This window comes from Gopherus evgoodei, chromosome 1, assembly GCF_007399415.2.
Source record: "Gopherus evgoodei ecotype Sinaloan lineage chromosome 1, rGopEvg1_v1.p, whole genome shotgun sequence".
In the NCBI taxonomy this organism is placed as follows: domain Eukaryota; kingdom Metazoa; phylum Chordata; order Testudines; family Testudinidae; genus Gopherus; species Gopherus evgoodei.
In genome coordinates, this window is record NC_044322.1 from 277,126,634 (window position 1) to 277,144,033 (window position 17,400).

At 45.4% G+C, this 17,400-nt stretch overlaps 1 protein-coding gene across 1 annotated transcript in view; it reads right to left on the minus strand.

Moving 5' to 3' along the window:
• Positions 1-17,400, minus strand: part of LOC115647113 (solute carrier family 23 member 1-like) — a 74,667-nt gene that overhangs the window by 4,775 nt on the left and 52,492 nt on the right. The window contains exons 6-8 of the mRNA XM_030553842.1: positions 7,053-7,173; positions 5,604-5,760; positions 5,078-5,331 (exon numbers count right to left, since the gene is read on the minus strand). Coding sequence (XP_030409702.1) covers positions 5,078-5,331; positions 5,604-5,760; positions 7,053-7,173 — 532 coding nt within the window. The remainder of the gene's footprint in view (positions 1-5,077; positions 5,332-5,603; positions 5,761-7,052; positions 7,174-17,400) is intronic.

Here is a 17,400-nt window from a genome sequence, read left to right on the forward strand (position 1 = left end):
AGGAAGCTAGGAAGCACCTTTGCAGCAGCAGCGGGCAGCTTCCTCAGAGAACAGGCTCGGATTTTGCTGAGAATGCTCCGGGCCCACCTCTTCCTGTCCCCAGTCCACTCCAGGCTCACCTCTTCCCACCCCCACTCCACCTCCTCTCCAGAGCACACCACATCCCTCCCCCACCCCAAAGTCCTAAGCACCACCAAACAGCTGTTTGGCGGTGGGGGAAGGGCTGGGAGGGAGGGGGAGGAGGTAGAGAAGTGGAACTTGTGCAATGCTTCCTCGTAAAGTCGCTGCTCTTCCACAGAATCTTACAAGCAGGCAGCCAACCGACCTTATAAGGAAGCATTGCACAACTTTAAATGAGCATGTTTCCTAATTGAGCAGGGATGTAACATTGAAACAACGTTAAGTGGAACAACGTTAAATGAGGAGTTACTGTACTGTATAATTAACACAACCTGGGCTGAGAACAATCATGGATCTACCTTGTTGCATGAGATCCTTTATCCTGGTAATACCCTACCACCACCAGCCACTTTATCATGTAATAACAGTGAATTGTTACTGATAGTTCGAGGCCGTGCACAAAAAGATAATAAATAAATTACAATGTTAATGACTTTCGCTAGAAGCTTTGCTATGACACCACTCTAAAAACTCTTAGGGCCTACTGGAACTTATGTTGGAACCGTTTATTTGATTTTTTTTGAGTCTAGTTTCACATGAGCACAGTGAAATGCTTACAAGTTGCTTCCAAACTTGGCAGCCAACTCTCCTCGCACTGAAGTTAATGACCAAGTTTCCACTGACTTCCAGAAAAGGATCAAGCCTTTGGAGAATCACGTTTGGATGCTGGTGAGAGAGTGTCTGTTTTGATCTCTCTCTTTCAATGACAGACTGAGCATTTGTAAAAGAAAACTGGGTAGGTACTTTGGTTTGTCCATATACACCATAACCCAGATATATTAAGTGAGGAAGCAAGATTTCTCTCACTTTTCACTGGATAAAGCCAGGGAGATTTCTAGTCAGGCAAGGCACCAAACACTATGATCAAGCACTAAGAGCTTCTCCTCTCACACATATCTGGCAAAGTATGTGAATAAGAAAGAAAAACAGAAACTGTGGAACAAACTTTAAAGATGCTCAGGAGAAGTGAATAGTTACGTTTATTAAGGGAGAAAGTCTACCAAAACACTTGTTGGACCTTAAATTAAAAGTAGCATGTTGCTTCATGGAAAGTTTTAGAGAACCTCACTATGATGTGAAATGTTCATGTTTTAGGCAAAGGAATTATATAATCCTTGTTGACATTTTAAAATCAAATGAACCATTTTACCCCTCCCCTGCTAATATGTGAAGAATTTCATGTTTCAGACAAGAGGGTTTTTTGGCTAATGGTGTCAGCAAAACCAGTTTCAGGAACTATTATTGTCCCTTTTCAAACACCTTTTAGCATGTGAGATATTAGTAAATCCATTCTGGGGAGGTGGTGATACGGTGTTTCAAAATAAAGCAATCCATATTTTTGTGTTCATCTTTCAATCTGATTTTTCTGTCCCCTGGTTTTAAGGCCGCAGTATTTTTTCCATTTAAAAACAAAACCCCCCAACAAATCTATCTTAGTAAAGGCCCAAATAATTATTTATACTAGATGTGACACTGACAGACCAGCCAAGCCAACCTGTCTATGACCAATAACAACTTAACATGAGGCCTTATAATTGTAATTAAGACAATCCACTTATGTATGGGTATCAAAGAAATGTTAATTAGGGTAGCAAGCCCCAACTCATTCACTTTGTATTGATAAGAATCCAAGAGTAGATGCTAAGTGTATTTGTCTGTGTTTACCTAGATCTTGTTAGAAGTATAACCATGTAAGCAATGTTTAACAATGTTAAGTCCCTTTCATGTCTTAATTATATATGTGACTGTGTCCAAGGGTACGTCCAGACTACCCACCCTATTGGTGGGTAGTGATCAATTTATCAGGGATCGATATATCACATCTCATTTAGACGCGATATATCGATCCCCGAATGCGCTCCCCATCGACTTGAACTCCACCAGAGCGAGCGGCAGTAGCGGAGTCAACGGGGGAGCCGCAGACATTGGTCCTGCGCCATAAGAACCCGAGATAAATCGATCTAAGATACTTCGACTTCAGCTACACTATTCACGTAGCTGAAGTTGCGTATCTTAGATCGACACCCCCCCCCAGTGTAGACCAGCCCCAAGTAACCGTAAGATCAAAGATGTGTAATACTGCAGGAAACTAATATTATCTACATTGTCTTCAGCTTAACTATCAATGCTATAATGAAGTACTGGCTAATTGCCTTATGTGAATGAATACAACTAGCTTACCTGCGTATGCATAGGAAATAGAAGATTGGTTTCAAAGCAAAGAGCTGCATTGTCTATTTTTTCTTCAGGGGAAGGCCCTGCTTTGACAATTTCTGTGAGGAGTTTTGTCAGCCTGATTAGAAGCGCTATAAAGGAAAGCTTTGGGCCAGATCCTTTCAACTGTAGTCCGCTTAAACTTTTAACAGGGAAAGTCATAAAACAGAGATCTTCCCAATTTTTATTTGGAATAGCCTGGAAAATGCATGGAAGGACTCTAACAGACTCTACACCTGGGCTGCTTATTGGATTATAACCCTTTAAATTGATTCCAGAAAGACTATCACAAATCAGTAGGCTCACTATCTCTCCTATGAAATAGACCTAAGGACTGTACACATATTTGCATGTATATTGATCTTTTAACCATTTACAACTCTGTTATTTCTTTTTCCTTTTATTATTAAGCCTTTAAGTTTTTAGTTACTAAAGGATTGGCATCAATGTGATTATTGGGTAAGATCTGAGACTCATACTGACCTGGGGATGAGTGTCCGGTCCTTTAGGATTGGTGAACCTCACGTATGGTGAATCAGGTTTTCAGTAACCCTTCACTATATTACTTGGCTGTCCAGGTGGGAACCAAGGGCTGGGATGCCTAAGGGGGACTGTGTTTGCCCTCTTTTTTCCCAGTGTGGTACTGCAGAAGCTGTATTGTTACTAGCTTGGTGAATCCTAGTATAGAATAATCTACCAGTTTTAGGAACTGCCTGCCCTATTTCTTGCAGTCTGCCGTGAGTGAGGCACTCAGTCTGGCTCATCCACACACCCCAGTCACACTAGGATTATGGTGAAGCCTAATATTTTTAATATACTTAGGTGACAAATTATACTGTGTATGAAGCTGACACCAAGGTCAAGAATATACTTCACTGGTGCCATGAGTCTGAGTGCTTGATTCCAAAGCCTGTTAACTGTCTGTTTCGATAGTGCCAGGGAAAGAAAAGGAAGCCCAATTATCTTGCTTAATATTTTAATGGGGTGAAAACATATCTAGTTTACTGTTTGTTTGCAAGGTGATTCTGAAGTCTTCATCAAGACTCTGAAATCCTATTTATGCTTTGCTAGAAGTTATGGCTTGACATTGATGTCTTGTTTCTATATTTCTTACTGAAAGATGTATTTCCTGTGAAATTATATACTCATAAAGATCAAAATTCAAAATATGCTTTAAGGGCCAGCTCCAATTCCCACCGAAGTCAATAGAGCTTTTCTACTGACTTCATAAAGATCTGGATCAGTCTCGAAATTAAAGTGGTCCCCAAATTTGTGAAACTGACTAACCTTACAAGAAACGGGATCCCAAAGGAAATTTCTACCCTAACTCAGAAGGGCTGACATTACTGCACTGAAGCTAGATCATGGTATGAAGGGAGGGAAAGTGGCTACTTGATAATATTTTGAGTGCATTTTATACATTTTCAAATATGTATATACCCCTTATATACGACGTATGCACAAATCACACATTTAATGAATCATTTAGCCAATGCATAAGAAACATCACTGCATTCACCATCTAGTAACAGTGTACACTGGGTTACAGAGCAGACTGCCTTCCATGCATGTGCCCACATACCAGCTATGCTGAAATCTACCAGAAGCTGGTATCCGTGGAAATGACAATTCTTCATGGGGTTTATAAAATGCAGTGAAATAAACTAGTTTGTGACTGGCCAACTTCTGCCTCTACTTTCCTTATGCAGCTCCCCTGACAGCATTACGTAGTTTGTTGATGAATGATTTAAGAGTGGTCACCACAACCAGAGCTTTCTGATTGGCTGTCAGATGTATCAATCCCATGATATTCTGAATAACTCAGAGCTGACCGCTAAAGTGAAATATATACCCACAAATGAGTTTAAGAATTCAGTGTAGTTATAGCTGTGTCGGTCCAAGATGACACTTGGAGTACTTTTCCCTGACCTGAAGAAAAGCTCTGTGTAAACTTGAAAGTTTGTCTCTCTCACTTGCAGAAGTTGGTGATTGGTCCAATAAAAGCTATTACCTCACCCACCTTGTCACTCTATAAGAATGGGAGTAAAACCATTCAGAAAATAGTGCCAGTTCAAAATGATTAAAAATGCTTAACCTTATGGCTTGACATTTGTTGTTATCAAGAAGTGTGGCACCTTTAATATCCCTGTCATTGCTTAATTCTAAGCATCATGGAAAATGATCAGTTTTTAAAGACTATATATTGCTTATTTCCATTTTTTCCACAATATTTTTGTTGAATTTGGCTCTCAGGGAAAGTCCCAGATTGCCAGTCTCACAGTATGAAGGCCTCTCTTTATCCCCAGAAGGAGTGCAGAGCAGATAATCACCATATATGCGTCTCATGTACCACCCCAACAACATGCCTCCCCCAAACTGGAGCAACCCGCTGCTTCTGGGAATGGAATAGTAGTTCAGGTCACGTGACCCATTTGAGCCTTAATTTCCCTGAGAGCCAATTAGAAATGAATGTGGTAGTATTTTTTGTGATGAGGACATTTGTACTTGAGATGGACTGAGATCACTTCATAGACCCAGCAATAAGACATGTTGTAAATGTGTGTAATATATTTATTGAAACCACAAGTATAGCCACTCTTTGAAAACTATTGCACTTTTCCATACCGGTGACCTAACCTAGCACTCCATTGCTGTCGTCTGGTGGCACTGCAGTAAATCTTACCCGGGTGATTCCCAGCGCTCCAACGTTCTCACTGTAAGAAGTGGTGCCATTCCCTGTTCCCCACGCCCCAGCCAGAAGACAGCCAATTCCCTCAACTCCAATTCCACGGTTGATAGCATGCTTTGGAGGGGGCGGGGCACCAGACAGTCGGGCACAGGCATAGTAATCGCCTACCGACTCCACCATAGAGGAAATCACTCCAGCTATGATGCCAAATATCCCAGCCAAACTGATTGTTGGAACTCCCCATTGGCCTGCAAATTAAAAAAAATAAAAGAGCGAGTCAGATCACAGGGGCTAGTTTTGCTGTAAAATCCATTCGAGTAAATCACTAGTGACTTTTCTAAGTGTGGGCCTGTGTTTCTAGGCCAGCCCTGCTGAACTTTACCATTTGGGTTCCTCAGTGTCTTCATTTTCCACTGTAATTCAAGATCCTTAAAAGCAAAAAGGATACACACAAAGCAACACTGGGAAAAACAATGAGAAGGAACAGTAAATAATTCGCAACATGCTACTACAACTGTACCTGGATATGGGAACCGGAACCAGGGTGCTTGGGACAGAACATCTCCTTTGATGTCAGTCCGAGCCAGATAGCCATAAACTGCAGCGTCCGAGGGGAAGGCATTGGTAACAGTGAGTGCAAAACATATCAGCCAAGTAATGGCGAGGCCAAGAAGAACCTAGACAGTCACATAAAGTGCATTCTGATTAATGGCCATCCTCATTTCCTTAATAGAAGTACTCTGCCTCCTGAAGCACAGACAGACAAGGCCCTCACTGCATTCTGAAAGTGTATTCTCTTTTTGTTCCCCCATTTGCTTGTTCATTCAATAAGATGAAGGTGACATGGCAGAGTCTCCCCCCCTCCTGCAGGTTTTTGTCTGGTTTAGAAGCTTCACTGGAGCAGTGGCTCTCAATCTTTCCAGACTACCGTAACTGATTTGTCTTGCATACTCCCAAGTGTCACCTCACTTAAAAACTACTTGTTTACAAAATCAGACATAAAAAGACAAAAGTGTCCCAGCCACACTATTACTGAAAAATTGCTGACTTTCTCATTTTTACCATCTAATTATAAAAGAAATCAATTGGAATATAAATATTGTACTTATATTTCAAGTGTATAGTATTTAAAGTAAATATAAACAAGTCATTGTCTGTATGAAATTCTAGTTTGTACTGATTTAGCTAGTGCTTTTTATGTAGCCTGTCGTAAAACTAGGCAAATATCTAGATGAGTTGATGTATCACTTGGAAGACCTCTGCGAACCCGGAGGAGTACATTAACCCCAGGTTGAGAACCACTGCACTGGAGAATTCAATTTTCCCTGTTATCCAGAAAGTTTTGTTGGAAGCAGCTGTGAATACTGACAAGCAATTTCTAGCCAGGCTTACCATCATCACCTTGGAACAGACTCCCAAAATCCTTAGCTACACTGCAGTGCATTACGTCATTACTCAGACTTTGTAAAAACATAAGTCTTGTGAGCACAGTTATGGCAATGAACTGCTGCTGACTATTGTTTTAGAAAGAAATAGAAGTGCCCTTGGTTTATGGTACAGACCAGTCAGGGTCATCAGTTACTGGTTGGGCCAATGTCCACAGTATGGTGACCAGATATCACCATATTTTGATATGAAGTAGGAAGCATCTATTTTCCCTACACATGGTTGCAAAGATGGCCCTATCTTTGGGCACTTACAAGACCAGGATAAAAACACTTGCATTTTGGAGGGTTTCTACCACAAAAATGAGTTTCTAACAGACTAAACCAAATGCAAAACATAGTAGGAGCCAAACTGTGAAGCTTTTACTCCCAATGGGGAGCAGTTACTGACCCATGTAATCTCACCGACTCCAGTGGAAGTGAATGGGAATAGGATTATTTGGGTGTCTAAACTGAACATGATTTAGTCCACATCTCATAAAAGTGGATCATCTGGTCACCCAAGTCCAAAAATGATAACTCACGGGGAAGATCTGGAAGAGGTACACCTTAGAGAAGTGGCACTTTCTGGATCCTTGGTAAGATGGCAGTGGCACAGGCACATTTTTCAGGTACTGAGAGAACAGAACTATGAAGAAAATGGCCCTGGAATGAGACAAGAAAAAGAGAGAGATTATCTGGGCAAAAGAACAACTGTCTCGTTAGCTTTATCACACTAGGAGGACCCAACTTTCAGAAGTTCTGAGCATCTTCAGCTCCAATTGATTTCAAAGCACCTCTGACAATAAGGCTCTAAGATAGTGGTCCCCAATCTTTTCATCTGGCGGGGCCAGACGAAGGACCGTGGCGGCGGTCGAGCATCTGCCGAAATGACGCCAAAATTCAGCGGCATTTGGCAGTGACGCCTCTGGATGACATCGCTTGTCAGTGGCAAGTGGCGTCATCCAGAAGCTTCGCCGCCAAAATGCCACTGAATTTCGGTGGCATTTTGGCGGATGCTCGATTGTAGGCCACGACTTGGGTGCATTTAGATGTCCCCATGGGCAATGGGTTGGGGACTCCTGCTCTATGCAGATGTCTGCACTGGAGCTCAAACTGTGTAAATCCCAGTGCAAGAAGACACTGCGCCATTTGAGCAAGCACACTAAAAACAGACGTGTAGTGCTGCAGTGGAGTGAGCAGTGGGAGAGGCTGGCTGCCTGAATGCACACCTAGGATCTCAGACAGGATCGTACATGAGGTGGCTAGCCCCTCCCACTGCTGCACCACCATGACTACACTTCTATTTTTAGCATGGATATGTCACCTGGAGAGGTAAATTATACCATCCACCCCTAGTGTGGACATACTCTTAGAGTCATGGGAAGACACATACCAAAGTTGAGATTGAAATAAGCCTTTGGTAATATTTTAAATATGGCTTTGTTGCCGGGTTTTTTTCAATTCTGATTTTTTTTTTGCCTCAAAAACCAGCCACACATAATTACAGACGATGAACCACCGAATATAACACATCCGCCAGAAGCTTAAATGTGATGTTGAATAGAATAGAGACAGAATAGAGAGATCAGTTATGTCCAGGCAGGCTGTATAGGAAATTATTCTTGAGTGCCACTATTTTCACTATTAGTTTCATGATTTAAAGTTTATTCAATGTCAGTTTTTTTTAAATGGCAAAGTGAACTCATACAGAAAGAAGAAAAGGATCAGTCAAGAGAAATCTCAGGTTTTCAATTTCCCACCACAGGCAGGTATGGCCCAGTTCTGACATCACATCTAGATGATCCAATAATACCTGTGCAGGTTCTTGTTTTAAAAGAAACACAAGAATGAAAACCAAGTGTCCGTATGCTCCACCCGGTAGCGAGTGAGTTTAGTTTGATTTCTCATTTTTAGGTCTGTATTTGTGACTACTGAATGGGGTCTGCCCATTTATAGATGTTTTCTGCAGTGTGACCTGCACTGCTGGATTTATGCAGCTAATTCTCCAATGGGACAAACAACCTTGCAGGCCAAAGCTCTCCCAATTAGATGAGAATGAACAAACATATTTATCAAACAGATGCTGAGCAGATGGGATATGCTGGTAGACAGATGAAGACATTCTGTTATGGTGTGTTAGTTAAACCTGTGAAGAGCCATGCAGTTTTTATACCCAAATTTAATGTAAGTAAAATGAAGGGATGATTCCAGATAGGGAGTCAATAACTTTACCTGGCCCCAGCATTAGCACTTGCTGCAGTTGAATGATAGAGGTGCTATTAGGACCTGCAGCTATTATGCAGCAGCATCAAATGCTGATCTGGGAAGGGAATAGCCAAAGGGACAGTAGCTCAAGCTGCAGCAGGGTTCAGATGATGGTGGAAGAGGAGGCAGTTGAGACAAGCTGTTGGAGAAGGAGAAAAATCTAGCTACTGAGTTAGCAGATGAACTGGAGCTTGGTAGAAGGTGAGATGATAAAATAAGAGGACAGGAGAATAGAAGTAGGGGACTTGGAAATGAGAAGGAAAACTAGGAGAGGTTTCTCAAGTCTGTAGAAGCAGAAAACAATTGAACTGGGTAAGTGAGCGACACTATTAGAAATGGGAAGTAGTGGGAAATAAAATCTACAGCTGTATTGGAGAGAGCGACTCAAGGGTAAGAACTGAAAGGAAATATAAAGGGTGGAATAGGGAATTGATCAGAAGCTGTTAGATTAAAAAGATCCTGAAAACAGTACATGAGAAGCCCACCCACAAAGGACCTAAAGTAAACGAACAGAGAGAAGGACAGTTTGAATATCTATTGAAAGAACACAGGTCAAAGGCACCTACTGGACAAGTGAGGGCCTCTAGGTGAAGAAAACCCTCTTGCGGAAAAACTCAGAGGAGAGAGGGACAGCCTCAGGAACACTGAATCTAAGGAGCACTTCAAGCCAAAGAGACACAAAGGATAGGATAGCCGGAGTGGAGCTGGACTTAGAACCAAGGAAAGGGTAAGCTGATTCTTTGCCGAAATGACACAGCATATTGAGTAATTTCCTTTGTTCTTGATAACAACAATGCATTTGTTATTAACTGCACAAAGGAAGAGTAGCGTGTACAAGCTTGCAAAGCTTAATGTGTTGGTAACTTATAGTTTATTAATATAAGAAGTCAGTACTCAGTAATATTCTATATTATTTATGCTTCTGCTATAATCTTTGTGTTTTCCCTTATAAAGTTCTAAAAATTCAGAATTCTCTCTTTTGTCTTGGTTTGCCTCCACACAGTTGGCATAGTCTAGTTTAGCTGGGTCACTGCAATAAATGTAATAATGTTCTAAGCCAGGAGCAGGCAACCTTTCAGAAAAGTTCACTGTAATTTAAGGTTTCGCGTGCCGGTAATACATTTTTATGTTTTTAAGAAGGTCTTGCTCTATAAATCTATATTATATACATAAACTGTTGTTGTATGTAAAGTAAATAAGGTTTTTAAAATATTTAAGAAGCTTCATTTAAAATAAAATTAAAATGCAGATCTGATCAGCTTAGTGTGATCCTTGCTCTCGCTTTTCCTTGCTGAGTTTTCCAATGTGGGCTACAGTAGGGGGTGACTGAAGAGCGCTGGACTGAGGCCAGGAGCAGAGCTCTGGGCTGGCTGCCAGTACCCCAGACAAGCAGTCTGAGGTTCCAGCAGGGATGAAAGAAACTTAAATTTCTTACAGGTACTGTCATATTGCAACCCCCCCTTGGGGGAAGGAGCTCAGGGGCTGGGGATGTGTGGATGTGGGGGAGAGCACTCAGGGCAGGGGGTTGGGGTGCGGGGGGCTCACTGCAGGGGGTGGGGATGTGGATGGTGCAGGAGTCAGGGCTGGGAGCATGGTGGGTGCAGGAGTCAGGGTTGAGTGGCATGAGGGGCTCAGGGCAGGGAGTTGGGGTGTGTGTGTAGGAGGGGAAGTCCTGGGGGGATGGGGGCTTGGGGCTGGCCTGGGACAGTCCCGGTTGCAGCTGGGTTACCTGGATGGTGGATGGGTCCCTGCCCCATGCTGTTCTTGTCAAGGGAGCTGTGGGCCAGCTGTGTGCAGGCACTGCATCTACAGACAAATGTGGGGGGGGCGGCGGAAGACTCCCTGGCCTGCTGTTCCCTTCCCTTCTCCACAAGGGGACACAGCTATGCACGCTGCAGGGCCAGCACATGCCTGTAGTGCCCTGGTATCCAGCCACAGTGGCGAGAGAGGGGCAGCAGGTCAGGCTGGGTCGTGGACATCTCCACCGCGCCTCCCGCCGGCCCCATTCACTTGCCTGACTGCCTGCTGCTTAGTCCGGTGCATGAGGCCACCAGTGCTAGCCTGCTGGACAGTTCCAGCAGCCAGCAGGACCCCAGCTGGGTGTGCACCACGTGCCGTGCCTCCAGCCACAGTGGAGCGCCCCAGCATTGGCCAGCTCCAAGCGTGCATGCTCTGCCTTACTTTCACTTCTAGGTTCCGGCTGCCGGCCCCCTTCCAGCCAGGATCCCGGCAGCCAGGACCCCGGCTGGCAAGGAGCCAGAACCCCAGAGCATTGGCAGGCTGAGTGGGGCAGGCGGCTGGGACCCCAGAGCGGCCGCGGGCTTAGCAGTTCAGCCCGTTGCCAGTCTGGAGTTCCGTCCTCTGGCTCCTCCCAGCCAGGGTTCCAGCTGCTGGCTCCACTCAGCCCACTACCAGCCTAGGGTTCCCTGCACCCAGGCCGGCAGCAGGTCGAGCGGGGTCGGTGGCCAGGACCTCAGCGTGCCATTAAAAATCAGTTCGCATGCCACCATTGGCACGCGTGCCGTAGGTTGCCAACCCCTATTCTAAGCACTATGAAGTGCACGGATGTAATGAGATGAAGCGGTTTTCTAAGAGATAAAATATGTAGCTAAAACACTGAATATAAGGAAGATATTTAACGTACATACAAGAACCGCTATACTTGTTACCATATAAAAATATGCCACGACACAGTCAAAGCACTGAATAACTGGTTAGGCATGAAAAGGTCTCACAGACACTGGTTTCTTTTTCCCAATTTCTAAAGCTACAGAACCCAGCATATCTTCCCTTTTGTTCATGGACTTCTTTTGTGCTCTTGAACCAATTAAGATTGTTGGCAGGTTTATGAATTGTTTGAAAAATGGTATTTTAGGTGGGGCAGGTAGCACTGCCTGTTAAGGTTACCCAACATCTCCTATTATAAGACTGGCCAAGTTTTATAAGCAACTGAAAACAACCTACAGTGATTCAGGCTGAAGTTTTGCATGCTGGTCGTCTGACTCAGGATGCCTATATTTGAAAAATTTCAGCCAAAACAGATCAGCCATTTCCAAGAATGAGCTTAGTGAAACTAAGTTGTTTTACCCATAGTAAAAAGTTCTGAAGACCTTTTCTTTGAACAGCTCTAGCACAACCATGCTTTGGAGCAGGGACTTGAAATTTGGCCTTTGGGTCAGGAATGTGCCTTTTGCCGTCCTGTGAAAATCCACCCAAAAGTCGCCAAGTTATTAGCCTCTGGGGGAAAAAGATTACAGTCTGCATATGTTCATTAGAAAGTTATTTGATTATATCCTCACTGAGCATGCACCAGCCTCTCTCAGCTCTTAGTGCTGACCCGACAGCATAGGCACTATTCCCACAGAGCAGATTTTCACCTAGGCATACAGGGACAAAGATAGACTTGCCCTGAAAAGGATGCTCCCAGCTGTTCTGGGTCAGGGTGAAGCTGGGCACCTGACGGGAGAGAAGGGAGCCTGTCTCTCCTGTACTCTCAGTGACCACTCCTCGCTGGCATCCAGGCACTGTGGAGGAGGAAGCCATATGATGCGATTGCAGAGGGGACAAGAGCCATACCTTGAGGCAAAGGTGACAGTAAGCAGGTATGTTACGGTACGGTGTACCGGCAAGAACCGGTACGCCGTGCCAGACCAGACCGGCTTCCCCAGGCTGGTGATTTAAAGGGCCTGGAGCTCCCTGCGGCAGCCAGAGCCCAGGGCCCTTTAAATCATCTCCCGAACCCCTGGGCTCGGGTGGCACTTTGAAGGGCCCAGGGCTCCCTGCAGCAGCTGGAGCCCCTGGCTCTTTAAATCCCCATGGAAGCCCAGCTGCCACTACCCCAGGGCTCCAGCAGCCGGGCTCGGGCAGCTATTCAAAGGGCCCAGGACTCCTGCTGCTGCTGGGAGCCCCAGCCCTTTAAAACACTGCCCAAGCCCTGCTACCACTACCCCAGGGCTTTGGCAGCAGGGCTCTGTCAGTAATTTAAAGGGCCTGTAGCTCTGCTGTGGTAGCAGCGGCCAAAGCCCTGGGCCTTTAAAATTGATCCTGAGCCCCAGGGCTCCCAGCCACCTCTGCAGCTGGTAGCTCCAAGGGTGATTTAAAGGCCCCGGGGCTCCCAGTTGCAGACAGAGCCTTAAATCTTGATTGAGGCCCCTCTTCTGGTTGAGGCCCCGCCTCTGCCCAGGACTCCAGCGTACTGGTAAGTCCTTTAACTTACTTTCACCCTTGCCTGGGTGGAGGGAAAGGAGTAGATTGGGACAAGGGGGTCTAGTGAGACTGACACTAGGGGGTGGTTGGTAGACTGGGAGCCAGTTAGGGAAACAGAGGAAGGAATAGGAGCTAGTTGGCTTGGAGGAAGGGTCAAGAAGACCAAAAAGAAACTAGGAATTGGAGGGAGGTTGGGATTGGCAGGACAAGGAGACTGGGCCTGGGATGAGAATCCTGAGGAGTGGTGCCTGGTACTGGCTAGGTGAATGGGACGGAGACAAGGAGACAGGGGCGGGGAAGAGACAGGGACAGGTTGATGGGGACAGGGCAGAATATTAAAACATTAAGATTGTAAATTTAAGCATTTAGAAGTTAGGAAATGTCAGCAGTAAGGCTACCTTTGCAACCTTAATTCAGCCCCCTAGTGCATATGCGTCACATGATAGTCACATGATCACATGCTCTTTTTTTTCCAGAGGACCCCAGCCTCATTCAGTGTACAGGGTGGACCTGTTCTGGGGATGAATCAGGGCTGTCGTCTGTAGGACCCCATTCTACAATGGTTGCAGAAGTTGGAAGGTGTAGATTTGGGATAGGTGGGTCTCGACCTGCCCAAAGCTAAAGGCTTCCCCCCTCAGCTAAGGGGGAGGAGCTGCTAAGCTCAAGCTACAAGTGAGGGAGTAGGACAATGCAGGGGGGAGGGGCAGAGAGAAACAGGAACAGGAGTGAGGTCATTGGTTGAAAATCAGAGAACCAAAAGGAGCCATCAAGCAAAGAATTCTAGACGGCACCCACTGCTCCTCAAAGGCACCAAAGGAGTCAGTGGACACCAACCAGAGGAACTCAGCCTGGAGACATGATTGAACAAGGAAATGGAAATAGGCCTCACAGATGCAGAGTATTGTGCCCATCCACCTTCCTCTTCCTGGCAGGATGGATGGCCATCTTGGCCAGCCCCAGGAAGAGGTCGATGAGGAGGTTCTGCAACTTTGTGGGGGAGCACACATCAGGAGGTACGGGGAAAGTACAGCCAGAACCTCAGTCAGAGGTTCTAAAGGAGTCGGAAGAGGAGCTGTCACCTGATGCACCCTGCATAGATTTATGCCAGGGTCTCCCTCTCGCTACAGAAGGGACAGGTGTGGCGGACCCTGTGAACCATGCCAGTTATATGTCTGTGCACTCAGCTCTGTGGAGGAGCTGCAAACTAATATCCCTGGTGGGCCTTGGCACCAGAGCGGAGTACAGGCTAGCCCCAGGGGGTTCTTTGCCTTCCTCAGGTGGCATCAGGTCCCACCACTTGGTGTCAGGGCAGGACACAAGGGAGAGGAAGTGGATGGAATGAAACATGAGTTCATGAAGGTGCTCTCTAGGTATGGTACGGGATGGACCAGCTGGATTTCTAGGTGTGTAGTGAAAGAGGCAGGAGATTGCAGGAAAAGAAAGGACAGTCTCATGGTTAAGGCAATTGAATGCTGTCCTAGTGAACTGGATGCTATCCCTGCCTCTCCCACAGAGTTATATGATGCTGGGCAAGTCACTTAATCCAAACTTTTCACAGGTGGGCACTAAGCGGCTGTGTCATTTTTGGATGCCTGACTTGAGATCCCAAGGTTTGTTTTGCAGAAATGCTGAGCAATCACAGCTACAAGTGAAGTCACTGGGACCTGTATCTAGTCCTAGGTGTCTCAAATTGGGAACCCAGACTTAGTGGACACTTTTTAATTTGATCTCGCTGGGCCTTAGTTCCCCAGGCATAAAATGGGGATAACAGCCCCTCATCTCACCGGGGTGTAGTGAAAATAGATCCATGAGAATTTGCGAAACACTCAGATACTATAGGTTTCAGATTCACAGCCGTGTTAGTCTGTAGCTGCAAAAAGAATAGGAGCACTTGTGGTACCTTAGAGACTAACAAATTAATTTCAGTATAAGCTTTTGTGGGCTACAGTTCACTTCTTTGGATGCATAGAGTGGAACACACAGACAGAAGATATTTATACATACAGAGAACATGAAAAGGTGGAAGTAGCCATGCCAACTGTAAGAGTCCAATCAATTGAGATGAGCTATCATCAGCAGGAGAAAAAAAACCTTTGAAGTGATAATCGAGATGACCCATAGAAGGGCTTCTTTATGGCTGACTTAGAACAACGCTTCCTTAGCTCTCGTCCCCTAATGCCCCTACTCTACTTGTGCTACATTGATGACACCTTCATCATCTGACCCATGGAAAAGAAGCCCTCGAGGAATTCCACCATGATTTTAATAATTTCCATCCCACCATCAACCTCAGCCTACACCAATCCACACAAGCGGTCCATTTCCTAGACACTACTGTGCTAATAAGCGATGGTCACATAAACACCACCCTATACCGGAAACCCACTGACCGCTATACTTACCTACATGCCTCCAGCTTCCATCCAGGACACATCACATGATCCATTGTCTACAGTCAAGCTCTAAGATGCAACTGCATTTGCTCCAATCCCTCAGACAGAGAAACACCTATAAGATCTCTATCAAGCATTCTTAAATCTACAGTACCCACCTGCTGAAGTGAAAAAAACAGATTGACAGAGCCAGAAGAGTACCCAGAAGCCAGCTACTACAGGACAGGCCCAACAAAGAAAATAACAGAACGCCACTAGCCGTCACCTTCAGCCCCCAACTGAAACTTCTCCAGCACATCATCAAAGATCTACAACCTATTCTAAAAGATGATCCCTCACTCTCAGAGATCTTGGGAGACAGGCCAGTTCTCGCTTACAGACAGCCTCCCAAACTGAAGCAAATACTCAGCAGCAACCACACACCATACAACATAAACACTAACCCAGGAACCTATCCTTGCAACAAAGCCCGATGCTAACTCTGTCCACATATCTATTCAAGTGACACCATCTTAGGACCTAATCACACCAGCCACGCCATCAGGGGCTCGTTCACCTGCACATTTACCAACGTGATATATGCCATTATTTGCCAGCAATGCCCCTCTGACATGTACATTGGCCAAACCGAACATTCTCTACGCAAAAGAATAAATGGACACAAATCTGACATCAGGAATCATAACATTCAAAAACCACAAAAAGAACAAGAGTACTTGTGGCACCTTAGAGACTAACTAATTTATTTCAGCATGAGCTTTCGTGAGCTACAGCTCACTTCTTCAGATGCACAGAATGGAACACACAGACAGGAGATATTTATAAATATGTGTGTTCCATTCTGTGCATCTGAAGAAGTGAGCTGTAGCTCACGAAAGCTCATGCTGAAATAAATTCGTTAGTCTCTAAGGTGCCACAAGTACTCCTGTTCTTTTTGCGGATACAGACTAACACGGCTGCTACTCTGAAACCATTCAAAAACCAGTGGGAGAACACTTCAACCTCTCTAACCATTCAGTGACAGACTTGAAGGTGGCAATTTTGCAACAAAAAAGCTTCAAAAACAGACTCCAAAGAGAGACTGCTGAACTCGAATTAATATGCAAATTAAATACAATTAACTTGGGTTCAAACAGAGACTGGGAATGGTTGGGTGTGAGGAACTGGGAATGTTCTTAATGTTTTCTCTGAATACTGTGTTGGTGCCTCAGTGTCCCCATGGCAGTTCTTAAGTATCTGGCAGAGCAATGGCCAGTGCACCTAAATGCCTGACACTCTGTCTCCTAGCAACTGATGGCCTGGGCCCCTCCCCTGCAAAGGTGCCAGCTGAAGGTGTTGGAGACAAAGGGATCAGGTGACCTCCTGGCCCGGGAAAGGGGCTGAGCAGAAAGGAGGGGCTGAGGGAGGGGTTGTTAGTCTGGAGCTGGCTGGGGTCCAGGGTGGAGGGCAGACCTGGGGGTCTGGTTTACTGCCCCCCAGAATGAACCCAGCCGAGGGGTCCGGTTCGCTGTATCTACAAGCTCTGTTTTAGACCCTGTTCCTGTCATTGAATAAACCTCTGTTTTACTGGCTGGCTGAGAGTCACGTCTGACTGCAAAGTGGGGGTGCAGAACCCGGTGGCTTCCCCAGGACCCCGCTGGGGTGGACTCGCTGTGGGAAGCGTACGGAGGGGCAGAGGATGCTGAATGCTCCAAGGAGAGACCCAGGAGGTGAAGCTGTGTGAGCTTCTTGTCCTAAACAAGTCTGCTCCAAGGGAGAGAAGGCTCCCCAAAGTCCTGACTGGCTTGGTGGGGAGCAGTTCCAGAGCATCGCCCGGTGACTCCGTGACATTGGGTCATTACACTAATTGAATCTATTTCCGTATGTTAAGTTTTCCTCACACCTTCTATGGGTCATCTCGATTATCACTTCAAAGGTTTTTCTTCTCCTGCTGATGATAGCTCATCGCAATTGATTAGCCTCTTACAGTTGGTATGGCTACTTCCACCTTTTCATGTTCTTTATATGTATAAATATCTTCTGTCTG